At 30.5% G+C, this 22819-nt stretch overlaps 2 protein-coding genes across 3 annotated transcripts; both read left to right on the plus strand.

Moving 5' to 3' along the window:
- Nucleotides 1-10007: 10007 nt before the first annotated feature.
- LOC122579502 (phosphatidylinositol transfer protein PDR16-like) lies at nucleotides 10008-11446 on the plus strand. Its single transcript, XM_043751682.1, has 4 exons — nucleotides 10008-10166; nucleotides 10274-10372; nucleotides 10663-10911; nucleotides 11006-11446. The coding sequence occupies exons 1-4, from the start codon at nucleotides 10110-10112 to the stop codon at nucleotides 11258-11260; spliced, it is 660 nt and encodes a 219-aa protein (XP_043607617.1). The 5' UTR covers nucleotides 10008-10109; the 3' UTR covers nucleotides 11261-11446.
- A 9191-nt stretch (nucleotides 11447-20637) lies between these two features.
- Nucleotides 20638-22647, plus strand: LOC122579504. Of its 2 annotated transcripts, none has more exons than XM_043751683.1 (3): nucleotides 20638-20711; nucleotides 21921-22168; nucleotides 22386-22647. In XM_043751683.1, the coding sequence occupies exons 2-3, from the start codon at nucleotides 21923-21925 to the stop codon at nucleotides 22449-22451; spliced, it is 312 nt and encodes a 103-aa protein (XP_043607618.1). In that variant the 5' UTR covers nucleotides 20638-20711; nucleotides 21921-21922; the 3' UTR covers nucleotides 22452-22647. The 2 variants fall into 2 exon arrangements, with proteins under 2 accessions (XP_043607618.1, XP_043607619.1); XM_043751684.1 differs by lacking the exon at nucleotides 20638-20711 and adding an exon at nucleotides 20942-20964.
- The last annotated feature ends 172 nt before the right edge of the window (nucleotides 22648-22819 follow it).

A 22819-nucleotide genomic window follows, 5' to 3' on the forward strand; every position in this document is an offset into this window, starting at 1 on the left:
AAATTATTACAACTAACTAATAAGAAATTTATGGAATATAAACAAATACATGTCTAGCATATAGTTTTACAATTTTGATAATTATCATAAACTTCTCAAAAACTACATAACTTGAAAAGAAAATGTCTTCATCTAGCAAAACAAAGGATATGTCTTCAACCAAAAAATTAGATGTTCTCATCATCTTACCAACCAAGGTATAGTTTGTTTGTTGAAACTTTGATGATACGTATATAAAGTGATTTACTGTTTACTCCATTTCCAGTATATATGTAGCACAAAGGAAACAACGAAAAGAGAAGACAATCTAAGAAACTCGAAATGGGACGACATGATCGTGACCAATTATTCGGATGATGAGAAAATTGATGGTCTCGACTATGATGGCGATGATGAATTTGCTTTATTGGATAACTTTGTTTTCTTGGATGATATTCATCATGATTAAGATAATGTTAACGAAGTAAGTCACAAACCTACAATAATATTTACTCACAAATTCTATTTAACGTATATTTACTTTTTTATATGTCGTATATAGGTGAACTTTCAAGCTAATGATGAAATTGCTATCAAAATAATGCTAACCAAGTAAGTCACATATCTTGAATGACTTTACATCGTAATATATGGAATAATTTTTAATTTAGGAGATCCATTGAAAATGATATTAAGAAATAATACAAAAATGGCCTAAAAATGATTTTAAGCAACTTATTCAAAATACTTGCAGAGAAAACATTACCATGACATTTTTATGTGCAACCAGGATCTAGGAAGTGTATGGTGCATTGAGATCTTAAAATGATTTTCACTACCCATTTAATTTCAGACATTTTGCTTACTAACCCCTAATATGAACTCTAGGATAAGTGAGTTTTTAAGCTTGCCCGACTTTAGGAAATAAATAGATCGATCTTATAATAAGAGCTTCATAATCAGAATTTAGTAACTTAATAATATATGACCCCAACCTGATTTGGGCCATTAAAAAAAATTTATAGGTGTTTCATGCATAATGTCTGTAGTTCAATTCTCCAGAACTGACATGCCTTCCTGTGAGACTCGCGCGCAACTAAAATTTCAAGTAAATGCCTGAATGTGTATTTGACCATTGAAGCATTTCTTCAACCGAAAACTTCTCTTATGATTTCTTTTAGTTACAATACTGTACAACTCTATAGATAAAAATGTCAACTTATCAAGAAAAAAAATGATGGAAGATTACCTTAAGAGCATTACAAATGGTGCCAACAATGTGATTGAGGGTTAATTTAACTGCATTTAGCCCCTTCTGCAATGAAGGATATATTATTCGCTATCGACGGTCTTCGGGCAATTACCACTACTAATTAAAATACTTTATGTAACAAAAAGCAAGATTAGAGAGTCGACCAACTTAAACTGTTGTGAACCATTGTATCGTCCCAACTACAAAAGCTTAATCGTACCTATGCTTTGAAAATTTCGTTTAACTTAGGATGACTAAGCAGATACATATAACTCATGAGGGGAAAATAAGCATACCATAGGATGATGAACCGTGATTCATGCCTCCCTTATCATCTCTCGCCCTTACTCCTGCCTCTCCTCTTTTTGAGGAAAAGCCCAATTTGATTTACCAACATCATATATAGCGTAAAACATGTAACCTTACATAAGTTAGTTGTATTTGACATTTCATAAACTGTTACATCCGTTGGTTTTGATACATTTAGTTATGATCATGTCAAAGTGGGTAAAATGGGCCATATACAACACTTTGGTCTAAACCATAGTAAGCATAAACCTTAAACAAGACCCATAAACCATACGAACAAATTTTGGCACCACCGATGTACAAAGAACAAAAATCGCCAAGTAAAGCTTTGGAACAATCTGTACGTGTCACAATTTGTACCTGATGATGAGAATATCATGATGGACGAAATTCAATGGGGAAGAGGGTGTCTATCAACTACTTGTGCAACTGCATCGACAATTATGCGTGAACATGTGAAGGATGAGCAATTGAAAGATGAAGATATGAAGGACGGGTTTGATATAAATGGCGTGAAAGATGCAACTGAAAATGAATGAAGTCATATATATGGATTTAGCACAAGGGTTCGCATTCTTGATTTGAACACATCTCAATTCAGGTTTCGACTTATGTTTGTATCCTATATTTTGTATGACTTTGTCAATTATCCGTTTTTTCCTTAACTATTATGATTAATTTTTTGTTTCTTTTTTCTGTTAGTCTTTTTTTTGTTTTGTTTAATGTGATTTATGGATTTACTTTAATAATCGTTACCCGAGCTACGCACGGGTATTTTACTAGTTTCATTAATGGTAAATTAGGTACAATATGCTTGATTGGAATAGTTTCAAACTGATGTAACTTTTTTTATTTTTTCCAGTTGTACGTGTTGTATACCACCAACTTGGTGGTTATATACGTTAGTTACCTTTAAAGAAAGATATAAAGGACATTGGGGTATTTTGAAGGTAGAAATATTGATAGGAGGAGGGGAAGTTTGATTTATAGTAGACTAGATGAGTATCCCGCGTATTGCAACAACGAGATAGAAAGAGCAGAGATGGTGTTTGAAAGGAGAGAGAAAGAGATGGGGGGGGGGGGGGGGGGTTGGTTGTGCTTTGAGCTCCGGGCTCCATAGTAGATGTGATCATAGCAATGTGGTCCAACAAGCAAATATTTAAGGTCTTTTTAAATACAGTCTTACTGTGTTTTTTTTACATGTGTAATTTGAATATCATAATGGATGATCTAGAATATATTATATTAATTGGATCCACGCTAAAAAGCCCACTCACTCAATACTTAGTAGAAGGAAAACCCTAATAGTCCGTCCGACAGCACGACAACATATTAGGGGAAAACCTTGAACTCTATGACTTGAACCTCGGTCTCATTAATATATATATATAGGGGAAGAATAGACTCACGACACTATGACGGTTAACTATACACAATCCTTTATCATTTTATTTTACATTTTTTATTATTATTTTATTTATTATTTTTTTATATAATTTATTTTATATAAATATAATAATAATAATTAATATTAATAATAATATATTAATAATAATTGGGCGGATAGCGGGAATCGAACCCGTCTTCTCCTTGGCAAAGAGAAATTTTACCATTCGGCTATATCCGCTTTTTGTTTTGTTGTTGATACACAATATGTCCATAATACACAATATGTCCACACATATATATATATATGATGATATAATATAATAAAAATATATATGTCTGGAGCATTTTTGTGCAGCGATGGGCCGGAGACTCTCTTCAGATTGAGCTCAAATTTTTTATTAATTTGAATTTCATATTCATTTTTTTTTCAAGAACAGGAAGTTATATATATATATATGTTCACAATAAAATTCAGAGAGTGGACTTTTGATATCGAAGATAATTTTTTTATGTACCGTAACTACGACCTTTAGTGTTGTATTTAGCGTTTTCTTTATATTTATAGTATTTTAGTGAGTATTTGTATTTTAGTAAACGTTTAACAACATTTAAAAAAAGAAAAATCAAAAGTAGAAATAATTAAGAAAAATCTTATTCTCGATCTCAATAATTAATAAACAAAGTAATCCCTTTTTTCGTAAAAAAATGTGCTTTTGGTGGGAGTCAAAACCTGTAATGATGACTATGCTTAACCAAGGCGGGTGGAGAGGGTGGCGAAAGTGGCCGACGGGCCGAGGTCTGATTTTTTAGGGGTCCCGATTTTTTCTAGTTTTTATTATTATTTATATATGTGTGTAATTAGTCAAGTGTATTGTAAACTCTAGCAATCATTTAAAAACTAAAACATATAATTTAGCCCTTAAAAAGCCCACGTATATACCTTTTATTGGATTAAAAAAGAATGTATCATCACTTACCAGAAACATGTAATCTTTCATTGTTCCACTTTTCATTTATTCGGTATGATAAGTAGTTATTTTTGTTTATTATTTATTTTAAATAGTATATATTTATATAAATAATATATTATTAAATGATATATAAAATATTATCATGTTTAAAAAACAATAACATAGAAGTTTGTTGCTTGTCATTTCTTTAGGTCTTTTTATGTTGTTTTAAACCTATCGAAATTTTATTTATGTCTTTGGGTTTTAGATTTTATTTATTGATATAATATTTATTGTAGTTTTTTGAGATTATTATGTATTATATAATTTGTTATGTTTAGCTTATGAACCCTTATTTTCACGCTTGATCTGGATTTATAACAAACTGAAGATGGTGCAATTCACCTTCTTCCTATTTGTCTCTATCTATTGGTGGGGAGGTATACGAAGGAACGAACTAGTGGATTGAAGACTTCAATTGATTTGACTAGTTCTAAATATTTTATGCATGCGATTTTACCTAGATAAATACATGTGAAAATACCACAAATTTTCTGGTAAATCTCTACCCAAACAACGTATTTTTCTCCACCTCTTTCTCAAGCTACATGCACGTATCTAAACCTAGAAGCCATGAATACCGTTAATAAAATCTCTTTTAAATTTTTCATGACTTGACATTCGAGTTTCAATTCAAACTTTTTAATATATGTAGAAAACACAAAAATGTTTGGCATCAATAAATTAGTTTCTGTTCGGGCTAAACCAAAAGGATCATTGCTCTTGGCAGCTTCCCACAATGATGTGGCCCGAAAGGTAGTTGCCCTAATCACAAAAATACCCCATCGAACATTTACCAGCGACAACAGACCAACCAACATGGACAAGATTCAAGAATCGCAAGAACCCAATAGAAGACGGTATATATACTTCATTTCGTATTGAATTTTTGTTTTTCATTTTAGTGAAATTTTGAGTTAGACACACATAAAAGCGCAATAAATGCGCCAACATACATTCTTCTTAAAAAATGATGCATTTGTTGCACTCTTATAGTTATGGAATAATCCATGACATCTTATAACAATATATGTTAATATGAATACATAAAATGGTTTATATCGATTTATGATATGTTGTAGATATATAGGGATGTGATGTCGCATTCATTTGAAGGTGGATATTCTACAAGGTCAGACGAGGAGGCTTTTGGAGGAGCCTTTACCGGAAACGAGACCCTTTCTAGTAAAGAACAAGAAAAAATAGTTCATGCTAATTGTCCGGGTAATTTTTTAGTCTAAGAATAACAGTTGTTATTACACCAAATATATGCATTTTCTATACCTATATGCATTTCAACTAGTACAAACCACTATGTAAATAGGTGCATACATGATCCTTTTTTATGGGATCGTTACTAACGTTTTAACAATTTTGTTTGTTTTGCTAATTGAAGAATATGATAAGACTCAAGGCAGCGAAACAACAGAAAAAGGGGAAGGATGAAATTAGGCTAAATCACTTTAAATATCAAGAATTGCATTTGAAAAAGAAGAAAATTTTCATTTTCATTTGCTTTATGATAACTAGTATTTTGGTTGAGTTTCTTAGTCCAAATGTAATATATAGATCGAACTTGAAAAATTACATGAGTTTCACTGCAATTTTGTCATTTTTAGCATTTATATATAACACATTATTTAATGTTTGTCGTGAATATGTTTAACCGAGCATAAAAACTAATAATAGATGTTTGTTATTTTTGTATTATAACATGTAATATCATCTTTTGAAAATGAAATTTGACAAAATATAGTTGTGTATATATAAGTAATCTGATCAAAAATACCAACGTAGAATAACTATTACAAGTATTATTTAGCAAAAATTAAAACACCAACCACACGGTGTATTTGAGCATTAGCTCAATAGTTAAAAGAAATATTCCCTTATTCTTTGAGAATTGTTTCAATGGTTGAAATGATATTTTCTCATTCAAGAGGTTTTGTATTTAAGTCTTAGGACTTAAGAAGTCCTTTTATGAAGGCTTAACTTGAACATTTTTAAGTTCAAGTTTGAAGACAGAATTCACCCATATTAATCGCTACGACTGGTTTTGAAGTTGATCACTTAATGTAATAGTCACTGTCATGTTGTCTAGCTACCTTATAAGATTGTTATTTATTAATTCCGATAGGCTTATAGCCTTTCATGTACATATATATAATTTTAGCTTATAAAATTCTACCAAGGTTCCGTTCTTTTTTATTCAAGTTTAAAGTTTTATATTTTATGTCTCAATGTTGTTTATATAAGTTCAAGGGTTAAAACAAGAACGTTTAGTACAAAAGCATAATACGGACAAGTAGGCTGCTTATCTTTCTTCCTTTAATTTGTCGCTGAATATGTTAGACTGTGAATATTTATCTAAGTTATTAAAAGTTGGTACATGTTAATCTGCTTTTCCTTTTAAGATGTCGTCTATAAAATCCCTTAAGCATAATTCATATCTTACTTATACACACTACATATATATATATATATATATATATATATGCATAATTCATATCTTACTTATACACACTACAAAGCTTTAGAAGCATCTAGAAGTCTAGAAGACAGACTGGTTAATTTATATGCATTTTTGTAGTTGGTGGAAAATGAATATGCTTAGGGGTGTAAACGAGACGATACAGTTCGCGAGCTACTCGAAATCGACTCGCAAATTACTCGAAATCGACTCGATCTTAGTCGAGCCGAGCTCGAGCTCAAGCTACTCGAGTAGACTGTCGAGTCGAGCTCGAGCCTCAATATATCTTACTCGAAAAGCTCGCGATCTTAATCTAGCTTATGCTTATTTACAATTTTATCCTTGAATATTATAGATTTTTACATAATAATTTTCCTATCGAGCCGAGCTTAATCGAGTCGAGCTTGAAATTGTCGAGCTTATAGGCCTAATTTGATTTAAAACTTAATTTAATTCTTAATCGAGTCGAACCGAGTGGAGCTCAAAAGTGTCGACACATAAGGCGAGCTCGAGCTTGAAAATAAAGGCTCAGTCGAGCTCGAGTCGAGTTTCGAGCTACGAGTTTTACAATTGAGTCGAGTTCGAGCTTGGCACTGTGTCGGCTCGACTTGGCTCGATTACACCCTATATGCTTGTATTCGCCGCAAAGGGCAATGAGACCTACTTTGAGAGATACAGCTTAGGAAAACCGGATACGTCGATTACCCGATTATAGTGCACTATAAAATTTAGTGCCTACAAATATATTTTTTAATACGTAGTTAGCATTAAAAACATGTAAATAGACTTTAAAAAAGAGTATGTGGAACTTGAATTACGTGCAATTCAAGACTTTTAAATAATATCCATAATAATCCGATTTTACATATATAGAATCCTATCTTACATATATAGAAGCAAAATTTCAAGTGGTGGATTTTCTCATGATCTAAAACTTTAGCAATTGGCCCAACCCATTATCTAAATACATATGAAACATATACATTTTCCATTAACGGGCCCTTTAGTTTATTATAAGGCTATCTCTAATGTTAAGGACGTCCTTAGGCGTTTTTGAGCTGATATCCTTACAAATCCTTATAAATCCTTACAAAACCTTATACATTGTTACAAATCTTTCAAATCTTATAATTTTATCTACAACCATACAAACATCTTTACATATCCTTACATATCCTTTTACCTTCACTAAAAACAAAAATATATTAGGTAAGGACACCTAGGGGCATACCCTTAGGTAAAGGCATCGTCCAAAAAATCCTTAATTTTTAAATAAGATTCAACTGCAAATGATATCAAAGGGCCAAGAGCACCTCATTGGAAACTAAAAATTCACGAGCCAGCCGAAACTAAAAATTCACGCCTTTCTTACCTTTTTTTTCATATTCTTTTTACTATTCATCTTATTTTGCATTTTTATATTATAAGATTTATATCATCATATAATAATTCAAACATTATCTACATATATATCTATAATCCCTTATAAAACATATTGGGCTCCCTATTTTAGAAATTCAACAATCTTTTTAATATCCTCATATTGCTCCTAATTCACACATTACCTCTAATTCTAATCTCTAACCACAGACAGACAAACACCGTATCAAAATCTAATACATATTCACTTTTCTCTCTTTTCTATTTACACACACGCATATCAATCCCTCCTCCACTGTTTTGTATTATTATCACCGTTTAACCGCCGCAACGTGTGGACACCCACCCTCGTAATAATAATAAAATAATATATACTCTCTCCGTTGCTCCCTCCGCCAGTTATTTGTCGAACAAAATGCGTTGACTTTTTTATTGCTTTCTATCGATCTCTATTTTGTTTTTTACTTGGAATGGAGGCATGGAGTAATATCTATTGTTGATTTACGATCGATATACCGGAGAATCTATACAACAAGAATTGATAGTGATCAGGTACGTACACTATTTTTACATTGATTTATGCAATATATATATATATATATATATATAGTTTCTTTGATGCATATGAATTAGTTTTATAATTCATGTTTCATCATTAATTATATATATTGTAGTTCAGTTCAATTTATCGATTCTACGTACATTGATTATATAAGTGGATATGAGCCCTTTACAGGATAAAAGAAGATTAAATGTGAGTTTTCAAAAATTTATTTCAAATAATGTGACACCTAGTAGCACCAATAATAACATTGGAGATAGTCTAATAACATAGGGTATCCAATCGGGCATAGGTGGTTTCATAGACCCATAGGCGCACTAGCCTATTTCATTCCGTTCATTTAGGTGGTTCATCAGAGCAATAACATTGGAGATAGTCTAATAGTGTAGTGTTGCACTTAGTGTTCAAATCAACCCAATTTTTCTTTTACATATTTCATCAAGACAGCCGAGGTTTGATTGCTTTTTAGACAATAAAATTTATTTCTAGAAACAATTTGAGCTTTTAGCCACCAGTCAATAAGTTGAATTATGAACCTACTATTCGTTGCAAAGTTAGTATAATCCAGAAATGTTTTTGAATGAAAGATATATAATGTGCTATCACCAAGGCGTACTCGATGTGATTTATGAAAAAAATAGTACTACTTAAATTGTCAATAATGAAGATATAAATGAGTGTAATAATTGCATGAGATCATCGTGTTTAGTTAACAGTTACATTGCATTATATAAGTACTACTAAATTAAAATTTTGGTACAAACGTGCACTTAACTTTCCCTAACAAGACAAGTACAACAATACTAAACAAATTAATATCATGATCTTCGCATTATCACACTTAAAATCATATGACAGTCACAGCTCACTTGCCAATTATTAAACTAGCTTAATTCAATAAATATATGTTATCATGAACTATAAAAAACTTTTTATAACCATAGTTTTCCTATATGTCATCTAAGATTGCAAAAACATTATTATCTCATCGAACTGATATAACATATTTCGTATGTATTTGTCTATCTTAGATTACTAGAAATGACAAACATGATGCGAAGATGGCGCGGTCAGAACCAACAGGAAGTTGAGCCCGTCGATCATGATAAAATGGTACGTATAATATATATATATATATATATAACACTCCGGTGAGAACAGTCTTAAAATAAGAACGGTGAGAACACTTAAAAACATCATTTTGATGCATTAAAAGTCCATAAAACTAAAATAGTGCATAACTAATTATCATTATTTAAGTGTTTAACAACACATTGATCCGTCAAAATCGAAAAAATCACATTTTTTGTTTTGTACATCCATCTTGGATGCATATTCATCAAAATGATGCATCCAACAAAAAACATGATTTTTTCGATTTTTATGGATCAATGTGTTGTTAAACACTTAAATAATAATAATTAGTTATGTACTATGTCAGTTTTATGGACTTTTAAACCATCAAAATGTAGTTTTAAGTGTTCTCACCGTGTTTTTATTTTAAGATTATTCTTATTTGATTGTTATATATATATATATGGCTATATGCATTACCTTGAGACAAGCCTTGTTGAGTACTTAGGTATCTATTTTGTAGATAATGCGGTCTAATTTGAAGTCATATTTTAACATAAACAGGTCAAAGAACTTGGAGTTGTTATCGGACCCCTTTCTGGGCGCGCCTCAAAGTTTTGTACGGATGCATGTTTAAGGAGGTAATTGGAAGCGCGTAGCTGGAATGTTGAGAAAGCGACCAAGATGTTCAAGGAAACGCTTGAATGGAGATCAGACTACAAGCCTGGGGAAATTCGTTGGGTTAGTAATTAATCACTGTATATACAATTTGATCATATACATTTCTATGTGGTTTATTGTGTGAAAATATATAAATTTATTCACCCAATTGTACTAATTATTGACAGAATGAGGTAGCACATGAAGGAGAAACAGGTAAAGTCTTCAGAGCCAACTTTGTGGATCGATTTGGTAGACCTGTTCTCATTATGAGACCAGGGAAGCAGGTTTGCACTAGCATCTTATTTTTCTCATTACAAAGTACTTATCGTAGTTTGACTTGTTAGTCTTTCAGATTCAAATTTGACTGTAAGATTTTTTTGTTGTATTATATGATACTTGATATAGAATATATGAATGGATTAGGATTTAAATTTATTTTTAATGATATAATTTTCATCAGCTATTGTGAGATGCAAACAAAAAGATTTACAGTCAAAGTTGAAAAAGAAAGTCAAAAAGTCAAACTATGAAACATCAATCTATACTGATTTCTTCTACTATGATGATGTTGCAGAATAGTAAAACCGGGGAAGGTAACGTTCGTCATTTAGTGTATCTAATCGAGAACGCGATTCTAAACCTCCCTGAAGGCCAGGAACAAATGACTTGGTTGATTGATTTCACTGGATATTCGATGAATGCATCAAATATCCAGATGAAAACATCTCGAGATATTGTTAACGTGTTACAAAACCATTATCCTGAGAGACTTGGCATCGTTGTCCTGTACAATCCTCCTAAAATATATCAAGCATTCTTTAAGGTACCTCCTCAATATCTCCTCCCCTTTTTCTCACCATTAAATTTTAAGAATCAAGCTAATTGTCATATATTTTCATGAATGTTTTATTATACAGGTTCTAAGTTACTTCATTGACCCAAAAACATATCTCAAGATCAAATTTGTTTACCCAAACCATAAAGCTAGCATAGAGGTTATGAAGTCGTTTTTTGATACTGAAAACCTTCCGAGTGAGTTTGGGGGAAACGTTAACTTCAATTTGAACTACGATCATGAAGCGTTCTCCAAATTGATGCTTGAGGATGATATAAAAACCGCCAAGTTCTGGAATTCAGAGAGCAAATCTGTTAATGATACGAATGGTCATTGAGTCGCGCCAATTTAGGATCACAAACCATTATATATTTTCTTGGAAGCGAAGAAGAGAGATAAAATGGCATCAACGTTCAAAGGGAACAAGAAAAGGTACAATGGAACTGATTGTATGTATTTTTCTGTAACAGAGTACTCATACAACTTTCCTTGCTTCAAAATGGATACTCATGTAATTTTTTGATTTTAGGTAATAATGAGATACTCGTATATCAAGTTACAATAATCAAACATATATTGTAATTTTTAAGTTTATGATAGAAAAACAAAAAAGTAACACAAATGTTGTCTTCAACGTGTTATGGGTCAAGTTACAATAATCAAATCCTTCACTTTTGTCTCCAGAGGCAAGGGCTCCAACCACTTTATCCAAGACTGATTGTTTTTTAAGCTTATGATGTCAATTAGACAATGGCTGCCCCTTTAAAAAAATTTCTAGTCTATGATTTTTGTATGTAAGACCCTCTCCGGCCAGCACACAAGGTGAAGCCGAGGTGAAACCCCATTCGCTGCAGAGCTTCGCGTGAATGGACTGGAGGCTAGGATATGTTCGCAGTTTGTGTTTGGTTTGAAAAGTTTTTTTTTTATCTTTTTTTTTTTTTATACATTTCTAACGGATATATGTTTTTTTTTTTTTAAATTAATGATCATTGATAAGACGATTTAAAACTGGGTTTTCGGTCTTATGGGTGGGAGGTAAGATCTTCAACATGAAATATCCGTATGAAAGTTGAGCTTTAAAATTGAGATTGTGATATGTTGGAAAGGTCTAAGGATATCAACTGATGGTATATTCTTTCTATCAAAACTTGTTTATTCACTTAAAAAAAATAAATCATTTATTCACATTTTCTCTCGGGAAGTATGAAATAATTTCTTAATTTATTCACGCTTAAAATTGTTTAAAAAGTAATATACATATAAAAGTGTGAAAATTTTCAAAAAATTATAATTTTTTCACATTTATATATGTTGAAAAAAAAATTCACACCTAAAAGTGTGAACAAATGTCAAATATATTCACACTTAAATGTGTGAAAGTCAAATTGTAATACCTAATTCTCCACACCTTCCTTGTGTGAAAAAATTTGGTGTTACAAATTATTCATTACACTTCTAAGTGTGAACAATTGATATAGTTTCACACACTTAGAAGTGTGAACTTTTTTTCTCACATATATAAGTGTGAAAAATTTATGATTTTTCAAATTTCTTCACACTTTTAAATATGAATACTTTTTATACATTTTTAAGTGTGAATAAATAAAGAAATTTCTTCACACTTCTTTATAGTACGTATTAATAAATGACATTTTTGTTGTAGTGATTTTAGCAAAAGCAAAACCCAAGTTAAGGAAAATGTTAAACACAACTTTAGGGCTGCATTTAACGAGTATAAAAAGTTTGTACTTTTCATATTAAAAGTCCACCCCTTAAATTTACTAATAAATGTACAACTATTTGATATACCTTAACTGCGTTTAGTAAAACCCATAAATTAATTCAAAGTCAATCAAAACACCTGGGAAATTACACCGATCGATTTAGAGGATATAACATATATTTAGCAGTTACTTAGAAAGTCAAATGCTTAAGTTTGCTCATTCAAGAAAATTTTTCTGGTGTGGCCAAAATCTTGTGACCGTCAAAATCAAGATACAAGCGCTGGGTATGTAACAAATCGTCACATATTGATAGAAGCTAAGTTTGATTCATTTGTAAGTGTAAAGTTGTGAGTTACAAGTAGTTCATTCTATAATTGAAATATGAAGATATTGGTTTATATAAAACCACGACTTCATGTTACAAATTAAGTGATATTATAGAGAGATGTCCTAACACCTATGTATCTCATGAGGTAGTAGTAAATACAATGGATAAAAATCCTAGTTAAATCATTCTTCAATATTAGATTAAAATGAATGGTCAAAATTCACTATTAAAAATCCTCTTATGAGCATTAATACTATATATAATATACGAGAGCAAGTACCCGTGCATTGCGACGGTAAGAAAATGGGGTGATAAGTCATAGAGTGTGATTGGTCATAGAAAGTGATAAGTCATAGAGTGTGATATCCAAATGCCTTAGCCGTATGGGCTCCGCCCTTGGATTTAAAAATTCATCGAAAGCATATCGAATGACATCTCTAATGAAAGAACATGAAATTTTAAGAACACCCATATAATTTTTATGATTTATCGATGTACGTTTTTGAGATAAAAGATTTTGAATGAATTAGAGGAATAAATTATTTATGGAGGATAGAAAAAAAAATGATTGGTTAAGATTTGAGGAGAGAGAAAAAGTAATATAGTTATATTAGGTAAATATATAATTAATAAGTGACATTTTGGAAAGGTATATGTTAAAACTTAAAATTTAGACGGAAGCTTTTTGCTTTATAATATAGTATAGATATAGATATAATAAATTAATGTCCGTGTTATAAGCGGATAATTATATTTAACTATTCACATATTTAACGATAATAGTAAAGCTTAAGAATTACTCATATTGTATTGTTATCTAATAATTAATGTGTTGCACTTGCTATTAAGAAATCAACATAACATTAACAACAAATGTAAAAAAAAAAAATAACTTTATCACGTACTAGCATTATAGTTTTTTTTTTGTTACACGATTATCAAAGACGTCGAACGACGTCAACCAAACTTTTTAGACGTTTATCCTTACTATTTATTCCTATTCTAGTTAATATTTAAAGCGAGTAACATTTAAATGATACAAAAGTTCTAACGTGAAAACAATAAAATAAATCGAAATCAAGCCCAAAATAATAACAAATCATGCAGTAATAACCTTATTATCTTCTATTGTTTATAAACTTTTGAGAAACTACTAAGTATTGCTAAATACAATCACATATGTTGTAATTAAGGTGCATAAATGGTTTATAATTTTTTATGGTTGAATTTAAGTTTCTCTTTTAGTATTATCTTATCATAATATCATCCTATCATAATTTCATAATATAATATAATATATATTATAAGACAGTTGAACTGATAACTTATTAGCCAATCAAATCGCTCAACTTCATCAAATTGACTCTCGCTTATGTTATCATTTAGATTAACTATAAATTAAAAATCTTAATAATCATTATCCAAATATACTATTGTACTAGATATCCGTGTTATAGGCCCGCATCATGATCAAGTATATATACTTGAATGTCAAATAAATGATTACAAATATGTTTATATTTTAATTCTTAATTATCTTTCATAATAATATCACATTATGAGTACAACTAGTTTAAAAAAATTTTATAATAGAGAAATTATTGTAGCATGTGCCTTATTGAATGACTACGACAAACAATTCCATCAATATGTTTTAGCTAATAATGACAGTGACAAACATGCGATTATTGTACTACAACTTGTAAAGTATAAAACTCAGAACCGTATATTTTCAAAATTATAAACTTTTATGAATTAAATGTATGAAGATTTAATATTAATAATATCGAAAACCTCGTGTCCTGACATAGATCTAAAATAGATCCATTTGTTAGATTGAAAGGAAAGTAAATATTTTTTCGTCTACGAGGGATATATAAATAAATAAAATAAATTTGGAGGACCCGTGGATTAAAATTCAATAGATTTTCATACCCCTTTTTGTTTTAAGATGCAAGATCGAAAATTTCGTACAAGCGATCTAACTAAGGTACTAGCCAAGTTTATTGTGAGTGTAAATTTTTTTACAAGTTTTCTTGTAGAGAAATTAAGGTTGTATCTAGGCTTCCAAAACGCAATATAAAAACACATCTCGCATTCATTCAATTCATATTTTGCTCTTCGGCTCTTCCTATATATCGATCTCATTCAAACTAGCAAGGTAATTGGTTCGTTCTTTCTTTCTTATACATCATCAATGGAGAATATCGAAAATGATTCCTCTGGTCCGACTTCGGCCGCAACCAATTACTCTAAAAAGAAGCTAACCGAAGAGGCTGCCGGTTATATTGACAATGCAAAGGAGTACATGGGCTCATTATTTGTTCATACATCTATGGATGAGTACAAGGCTTGCTTCAAGGCAACTTGGGACAAAGTATGCATACATATTTTAGTTAATTATATACATATATGAATTATATTGCTCACCAAATCGTAATTTTTTCTTCTTTGAAAAAGAACGAATTTTTTAATTTTTTAGTGATACGATCGAATATGTTTTGTTTTGACAAATTAACCATTGATTTAGTAAAGATAGTGAAACAACCTGATAATACGTATAGATTAATTAATTAACTTATGTTAAGAGGTTTTTTTTTTTTTCAAGATGAAAATAAATACTATGATATGCGTAAGAGTGTTCTAATAATCGGGTTTTATTTTTTTATTTGACAAGGTGCTTGCAAGGTTCCAAGACGAAAAGCCTACAGCAACAGAAAATAGAGACATTGCGTCGAAGAATTAAGAACGACTTATTTACTCTTATTATTCATATTGTAATTTATTTGTTTCGCTTTACTTTGGGATGGTTTTTATAATGTTTTAGAGAGTTATATGGCTTATGTTAATTATTTATTGTTCAATACACTTTGGTCTCAGATTTGTGAATGAAAATTGATATTTGTTTGTTAGTTGAAAAAAATAAGATATTGACATATTGTGAGCTAGTAATTAATATCTTGGTTGAATTCTGCTAATCATGATTTGTAGTTGTTAATTGTTTGGGACAAGGAAAAACAAAAAATATTATTAGTCTTAGGAAACCATGAAAAAAGAAAGAGGCGACCAAAAAACAATGTCACAGAAGAAATTCTATAATCGTGATATTTATTATTTTTCCACAATAAATCGATTGGATTCAATGATGAATAAAAAAAAAAACCACAATAAATCGATTGGATTCAATGATGAATAAAAAAAAAGGAAAAAGAAAGAAGTTTTAGGCCAAATACGAGTACATGTTTGCTTTGCTCCCTTTTAAAATTTGACTACATACATGTTTTCTTCCATCTTTAAATTGAGTATTCTACTATTATGTACATCGTTACACTACGCAATCAACTAAACCTCAACAATCGTTTAGTTATTCACACGGGTTTCACGACTCCAACAAAATTAGTAACTCGACCACTGATTATTACGGAATTTTTTTTCCCCCCTGAATATATGGATCCATACATATATATCCCGACTCTGACCCACCAACACCAAATAGTTTGTAAGATGTTTCTTTTCATCATCACTTACCATACATATTCATAGGATGTCCATAATAATGAAAATAAAACTCACAATCTATAGATTAATGACTTCAAATACTATGAAAAATAAATCTCTTGTTTTTTAGAGGATCGATAGATATTAGCATTTAATCTTATCATAATTGTGATAAAAAAATAAAAATAAAAAAATCAACCCACACACTACATCTACTCAAAATATCTCTAAAATATTTTCTAATTCTATCTATTCAAATTATCACTTTCATTTATTCACTAATTTAAATATTATCATCTAATATACCTATAATAGTCTTAATAAAATTATTCACAATATATCCCTTAATCGTTAAAATTACTACACTAAATCTTTTACATCAATTACTTTACATTAATAACCACACTGTTATCGCCACCACTGTCACTGTCACTACCACCACCCGTCGCCGCCACCGCCGCTGCATTGCGCGGGTATTCCTCTCGTTTCTATATATTTATAAGATATAATATTTTTTTTAAATCGGTAAATACATTATATACTTTATTAAATTAAAGGGATGTGAATAGTAAGTCGCCTACGTGGCGAGTTACTATTCATTCACATTACAACTCAGTATAATTATTTGCATTTTACCATATCGTATCTCATTCGGGGTTTTTTTATCACAGTTATTTTTTTAGGTTTATTCACGATTTTTCTTTTTGGTTCATTCAACCTTTTTATGGTCATATCCCTTACAACTACTCGCATTTTGCTACATTTCATCCCACTTGAATGATCAATTAATATATTGAGGATTTTGTTTGATCACCTCCCGTACAAGTTTTCTATATGGAGTTACTCCTTGGTTTCTTGACTACTTTTAGAAAACTTGGCTAGTTACAATTCATCAACATCACACCCTGTACCACCATTCGGGTTTTGCCATACTGCATCCTTTTTGTGTTTTCACCACGGGTAATTTTTGGTTTTTCTCACCTTATTTTTTGACATTCAACCTTTTTGTGCTCACAGCTGTACCACTATTCTCAACTAATATATTAAAGAATTTTGCCACATTACATCCTATTCGGGTATTTTACTAGGGGTTTTTTTCGGTTTCTTGCAAACGTTAAAAAAAACATATTTATGACATAATGTTTTTTTATTAATTGCTTGAAGGTTCAACACAAATACATTAAAATAATGTAATCATTTCAATAAGATAACCGAGACTCTATAACGCGGTGCCCCCGAAATTTACTAGTTATAATAATATCAAATTTGATGTTTTGATTTAAATAGGTTCGTAAATATCAAATTTGATATATTATTATTTTACCTAAAGAGTAAAGTTGATATTATTTTCTATAATAAAAAATCAAGTTTTTTTTTTTATCAAAATACGCCAAATTTGGTGTTTCATTGAAGATTTTTTTTACCTTAAACTTGTTAAAACAAAAATTTACATATACAAAATATATTGTGGTAATATATAAGTATTTCTTTTTACACTAAATTTGATGCAATGTCTAATAAAATGCCCATCGTGACACTTTGGTCCTAATGATTTTGCAATTTCTTATGATCCAACTATTATAATAATAATAATAATAATAATAATAATAATAACAATAATAACTACATTGGTACATGACCTTGAAGAAGTCCATCAGGTTTCAAATTTTATTTTGTATATTTGTAAGAGTGGATTAATGTGAGATTTTTGAGAATCTTAGGTTTCATCTCAAACATGTATGGTTTGAATTTCGCATATGGTCTAATTGGATGTCACTGTAATGTCTAAATGCTAAGGGGGAGAGGAGTCATGTGGCTCAAATTTTCATCCCTCCCAAATTCTACCAATCAAATACCTCCAACTCAATTTTCCTTTTCAACCCTTCCAACCAACCCTCCCAACCATTTTCAATGACATTCATGACCTTCTCAACTCTCCCAATTTTTTTTTCTTTTTCATTTAATTTAATCAAACAATTTTTAAACAAAACAATATAAATAAAACATAAACCATACATATTAAAATTAAACAAAGTTCATTACACACTTAGACAAATAAAAATTAAAATGTTCGACACATAAAAATAAACGATAGATTAATAACATAAAAATTACTCATTAAACTCCCATCCATACTTCGCCGCAATCTCCTGTTTTTGCTCAATCGCCCACGCTCTGCTTTTTAGATCGGAGTTCGCGTGTGGGGTGTTGAAAAACTTGTAGTCACTCCTCTTACTCTTGTTTCTTTTGACTTTGCTTCGTTTTTCACAACCTTTCAAGCTGCAATACTCGTGAACTCCTTCCCGGTTCTTGTTTTGTAGCCCTTCAACGCCTCAGTCATCACATTTAAATCATTACATCCACTATTCCTTACACCGTCCTACCATTAACAACATAAACGTAAATATATTAAATATATAAATAAACGTAAATAAAGTACATAAATATATTACTAACAATTAACAAAATAAACGTAAATAAACGTAAATAAAGTATATAAATATATTACTAACAATTAACAAAATAAACTTAAATAAAATATATATAAATACCGCTTGGATGTAGCATCCGTTGAACGTTGTTATTGCCGTATTCATGTTGCCCCACTTGGTGTTGAGGCTATCCTTAGTTCGACTTGTACCACCCAACTACTTCGAGAAATGCTCTAAAAAAATTCGCTCCCAAAACTTATCCCGTCCTTGTTCATTACCGACTACTCTACATGTGGAAATATGAATCCACGCTTGTGCCAACGCCACCTCTTCTTCTTGCATCCATTTTACTTTTTCAGCCCGGTTTATAAACTTCTTTTTCGGTACAACTTCTTCCACTATTAATAAATATATAAATATTGAACCGTATATTAATATATATATATATAAGCGTATATATATAATAAATATATAACCGTATATTATATATATATATATATATATATATAAAGTATAGTAACATAGTTTAATACCTATTTGAACTTCTTGTGTATCGGGAATGACCTCATCCTCATCATCGGTGGGGAGGGGAGTATGTGCATTGCACGAGTGGGTAGGGGGAGGAGGATGCTTTACGCTATCAAACGGATAGAACGACTCCAAATCAATCTCGGCCGTTTGGTACCACTCGTAATCTTGGATGCGAGTAGTTGGAGGAGGATTCATTGCGCGAGAGGGAGGATGATGCATTGCGCAAGGGGGGGGGGGAGGAAAATACGCCGTATGAGATTGTGAGGCATAATGATATTGAGGTTGAGTAGTCGGTGGTGGGTCGGGAATATAGTATTGTGAGCGGTCGACTTGTTGAGGTTGAGTAGTCGGTGGTGGGTCGGGAATATAGTATTGTGAGGGGTCGACTTGTTGAGGTTGATATTAAGGCGTTTCAACTCTTCGTGGTAGACGAAAGTTGCCTCGTGTCGGTGCTCGTGGACCTCTAACATGTTTCCCCCTCCTTGGATCCATGGATGATTGTGAAAAATGTGTTTGGTTTATGAAAAGATATAGTTTTTTTTGTTGTGTTTGTTTGAGAAAAGAAGGATGTATTTATAGATAAAATGAAGGGTTTTTTTTTGTTTTTAGCCCCAACGGTCAAAAGTCAAAGAGGTGATTGGATTTTTTTTTTTAACTCAACAATGGTCAAAAAGGGTGAGGCCCCACCTCCCAACGTCTACATTTCTTCCAACCCGCGCAGGGCTAAAGCCCGCTCACCTTCATGTCGTTGGCATGCCGTTCTTTCGGCGGCACGGCCAACCCGCCTGCAAGCCGTTTGCAACTCCTCTCCCCCTAACTACTAAAATTTAACTTGTCGTTTTATAAAATTGAGGCTTCTGATATGAAAAGTATAATTTTTTTTTATGCCCTTGGACATGTTCGTAAAAATAAAATCAATAATCTAATTTTAATTACTTTTTTAATAATATAATATTCAGTTAATTATGATGTATGATGTATCTACAGAAAATTTCTTTTATTGGTAGATAATTACAACTTCATATATTTTAATGAAATAATAATAAAACCACTTAGCTTTTCACCAAAAAGTAAAACTCTTTTTTTACGGAAATAAGGGGAAAAAAAAATGAAAAATATGTCTTTCCATCCAAGTTGTCTTGAGGAGAAAGTAGGCTTTTATAACCCCACTATATAAAAAGTTAAAAACATACATCATTCATATATATATTTTCTGCTATTAGTAATTGTATACCTACTTAATTTCGTTCCATTCTTCTACATACACCTTCACAGGTACACTAATTCTTATTTTTTTTTTATTATACATCAGCACATTATACTTTATTATCATATATTAATTTATTAATTAATGTGTAGCATCTATGTGTTTTTTGTTAATTAATGTGTAGCATCTATATGTTTTTTTTTTTTCCTGAACTACAGCATATATACGCTTTAGATGAAGAAACAAACACATTAGGTTTTTTTTTTCTTTTAATGGAAAATTCACGGGAAAAAAAGTTTAACTTTCTTACATAGATTGAAGGTAAAATATTTTGAACATATGAAGGAGCATAAATTATTTGTTATATTTAAAAAAAAAACAAGGTGAAATCTCTCCTTTTTAATACTAAATTTGGTTCCCAATTTTTAATATATTTATTATATTTTTCAAAAATACTTTGGATATTATGTTAACTTTTTTTTTTAAAACTATTGAATTTATGTTATTTTTTTCTATATCCTAACAAAAAATCCAATCTTTCTTGCGTTTCAACAAGAAGTAAAATCTCTTTTATTTTTAAATACTAAATTTGGTTTTTTTTTTAATGGAAAAAAAGTATTATTTGTTATATTATTTTAAAATTTATTTGGATATTATGTTAAAAAATTTAAAAATGATTGAATTTATGATATCTTTTCTAAATCATAAGAAAACTCCTTTTTTTTTTTTCCAAAAACAACTAAAATATCTGTTTCTAATGCTAATAAATTTGGTTCCCAATCTTTAGTAAAAAATCTATTCAATTTTAAAAATATATTTTAAAATTGTGGGATGTTATGATATATTTTAAAAATATTCTGAATATTATGTTAACTTTTTTAAAAACTATTCAGTTTATTTTATCTTTTCCTAAACCCTAACAAAAATTCTAATCTTTATTTTTATTTTTTCAAAAATCAAGTAAAATCTCTTTTTTTTTTAATACAAAAATTGGTTTCCAAATTTTAAAGAATTTTTTAAAAATATAAATTTTAGATATTTTGTTAAATTTTTTAAAAAACTATTGGAATTATGTTATCTTTTCCTAGCAAAAATTCTAATCTTTTTTTTTCAAAGTTATTTTATAATTACCCTCATTATGAAATTTTGGTAAATACATTAATTTTTTTCGGAAATTTCCCTTTCCTGTACTGTAGAATGTATGCCCTGTTTTTTCTTTTATATATACAAAATAAAATAATTGCATAGATATAGTTGTAATGTGTATTGTTTGTTAGGAATGGGAAACAAAGCAATGAGTATGCCAACTGGGAATACTGGAAGCACTGTCAATCCGACACCAATGAGTCATCTGCCGAATCTGGACAACATCCCTGCCCCGCCGTCCCCAGTTACTATCAGATACTGTGATTGGAAGAAATCTGCAGAAGCTGGATTTATGGATAATGCAAAAGAGTACATGAGCCTATTTGTTCATTCATCTTTTGCTGATCATAAATCTTGCTTTATGGATAAGTGGGAAAAGGTGAGTGTGTAATACATGCATTGCTTAGTAAATTGTTTTAAATGATTGTTACCTAGTGACTTCAATAATGAGGAGGTTATGGGCCGGATCGGGTGGGCTAGTGGTCCATCGGTGATCCTTTGCCGTTAAAAAAAATAATAATAATAAATAAAAAATTATTGTTGCATATTAACTTTGTAATATAGGTAGTAATGGACTTTGGTTTCCAATTTGACAGATGGTTGCAAGATTCAAAGGAGCAAAATCTGCAGCAGGTGGAGGGGAAAATCCGTCAAAAAAGTGATCGATTAGCTAATTATTCACTCATTATATCGTAGGTTTATTTGTTTTAATATCTGAGATGATCAATGATTTTAGATGTTTCCGAAAATTAAGAGGATTTTGTTACTTGGGAGCCTTCTTTCTCTCAAGGTTATGCCTGAAATAGTATCGTTGTAAACGAATATTGCTGATATGTTAGTAGAATGCTTCATGGGTTATTTTCGATTTGTAGTTGATGACTTTGTAAATGGGTGTGGTAAGAAATAAAAGATATTAATGTAAGAATACATGACCCTCGATCTTAATGCTACAACTTATAAAACAAATCAAACATATTAGGACACCATACTAGAAACAGGTGTGTTTGAAAACTTATCTGGGAGATGCTTC

The sequence above is a fragment of the Erigeron canadensis genome, chromosome 8 (genome assembly GCF_010389155.1).
Source record: "Erigeron canadensis isolate Cc75 chromosome 8, C_canadensis_v1, whole genome shotgun sequence".
NCBI classification, from domain to species: Eukaryota; Viridiplantae; Streptophyta; class Magnoliopsida; order Asterales; family Asteraceae; genus Erigeron; species Erigeron canadensis.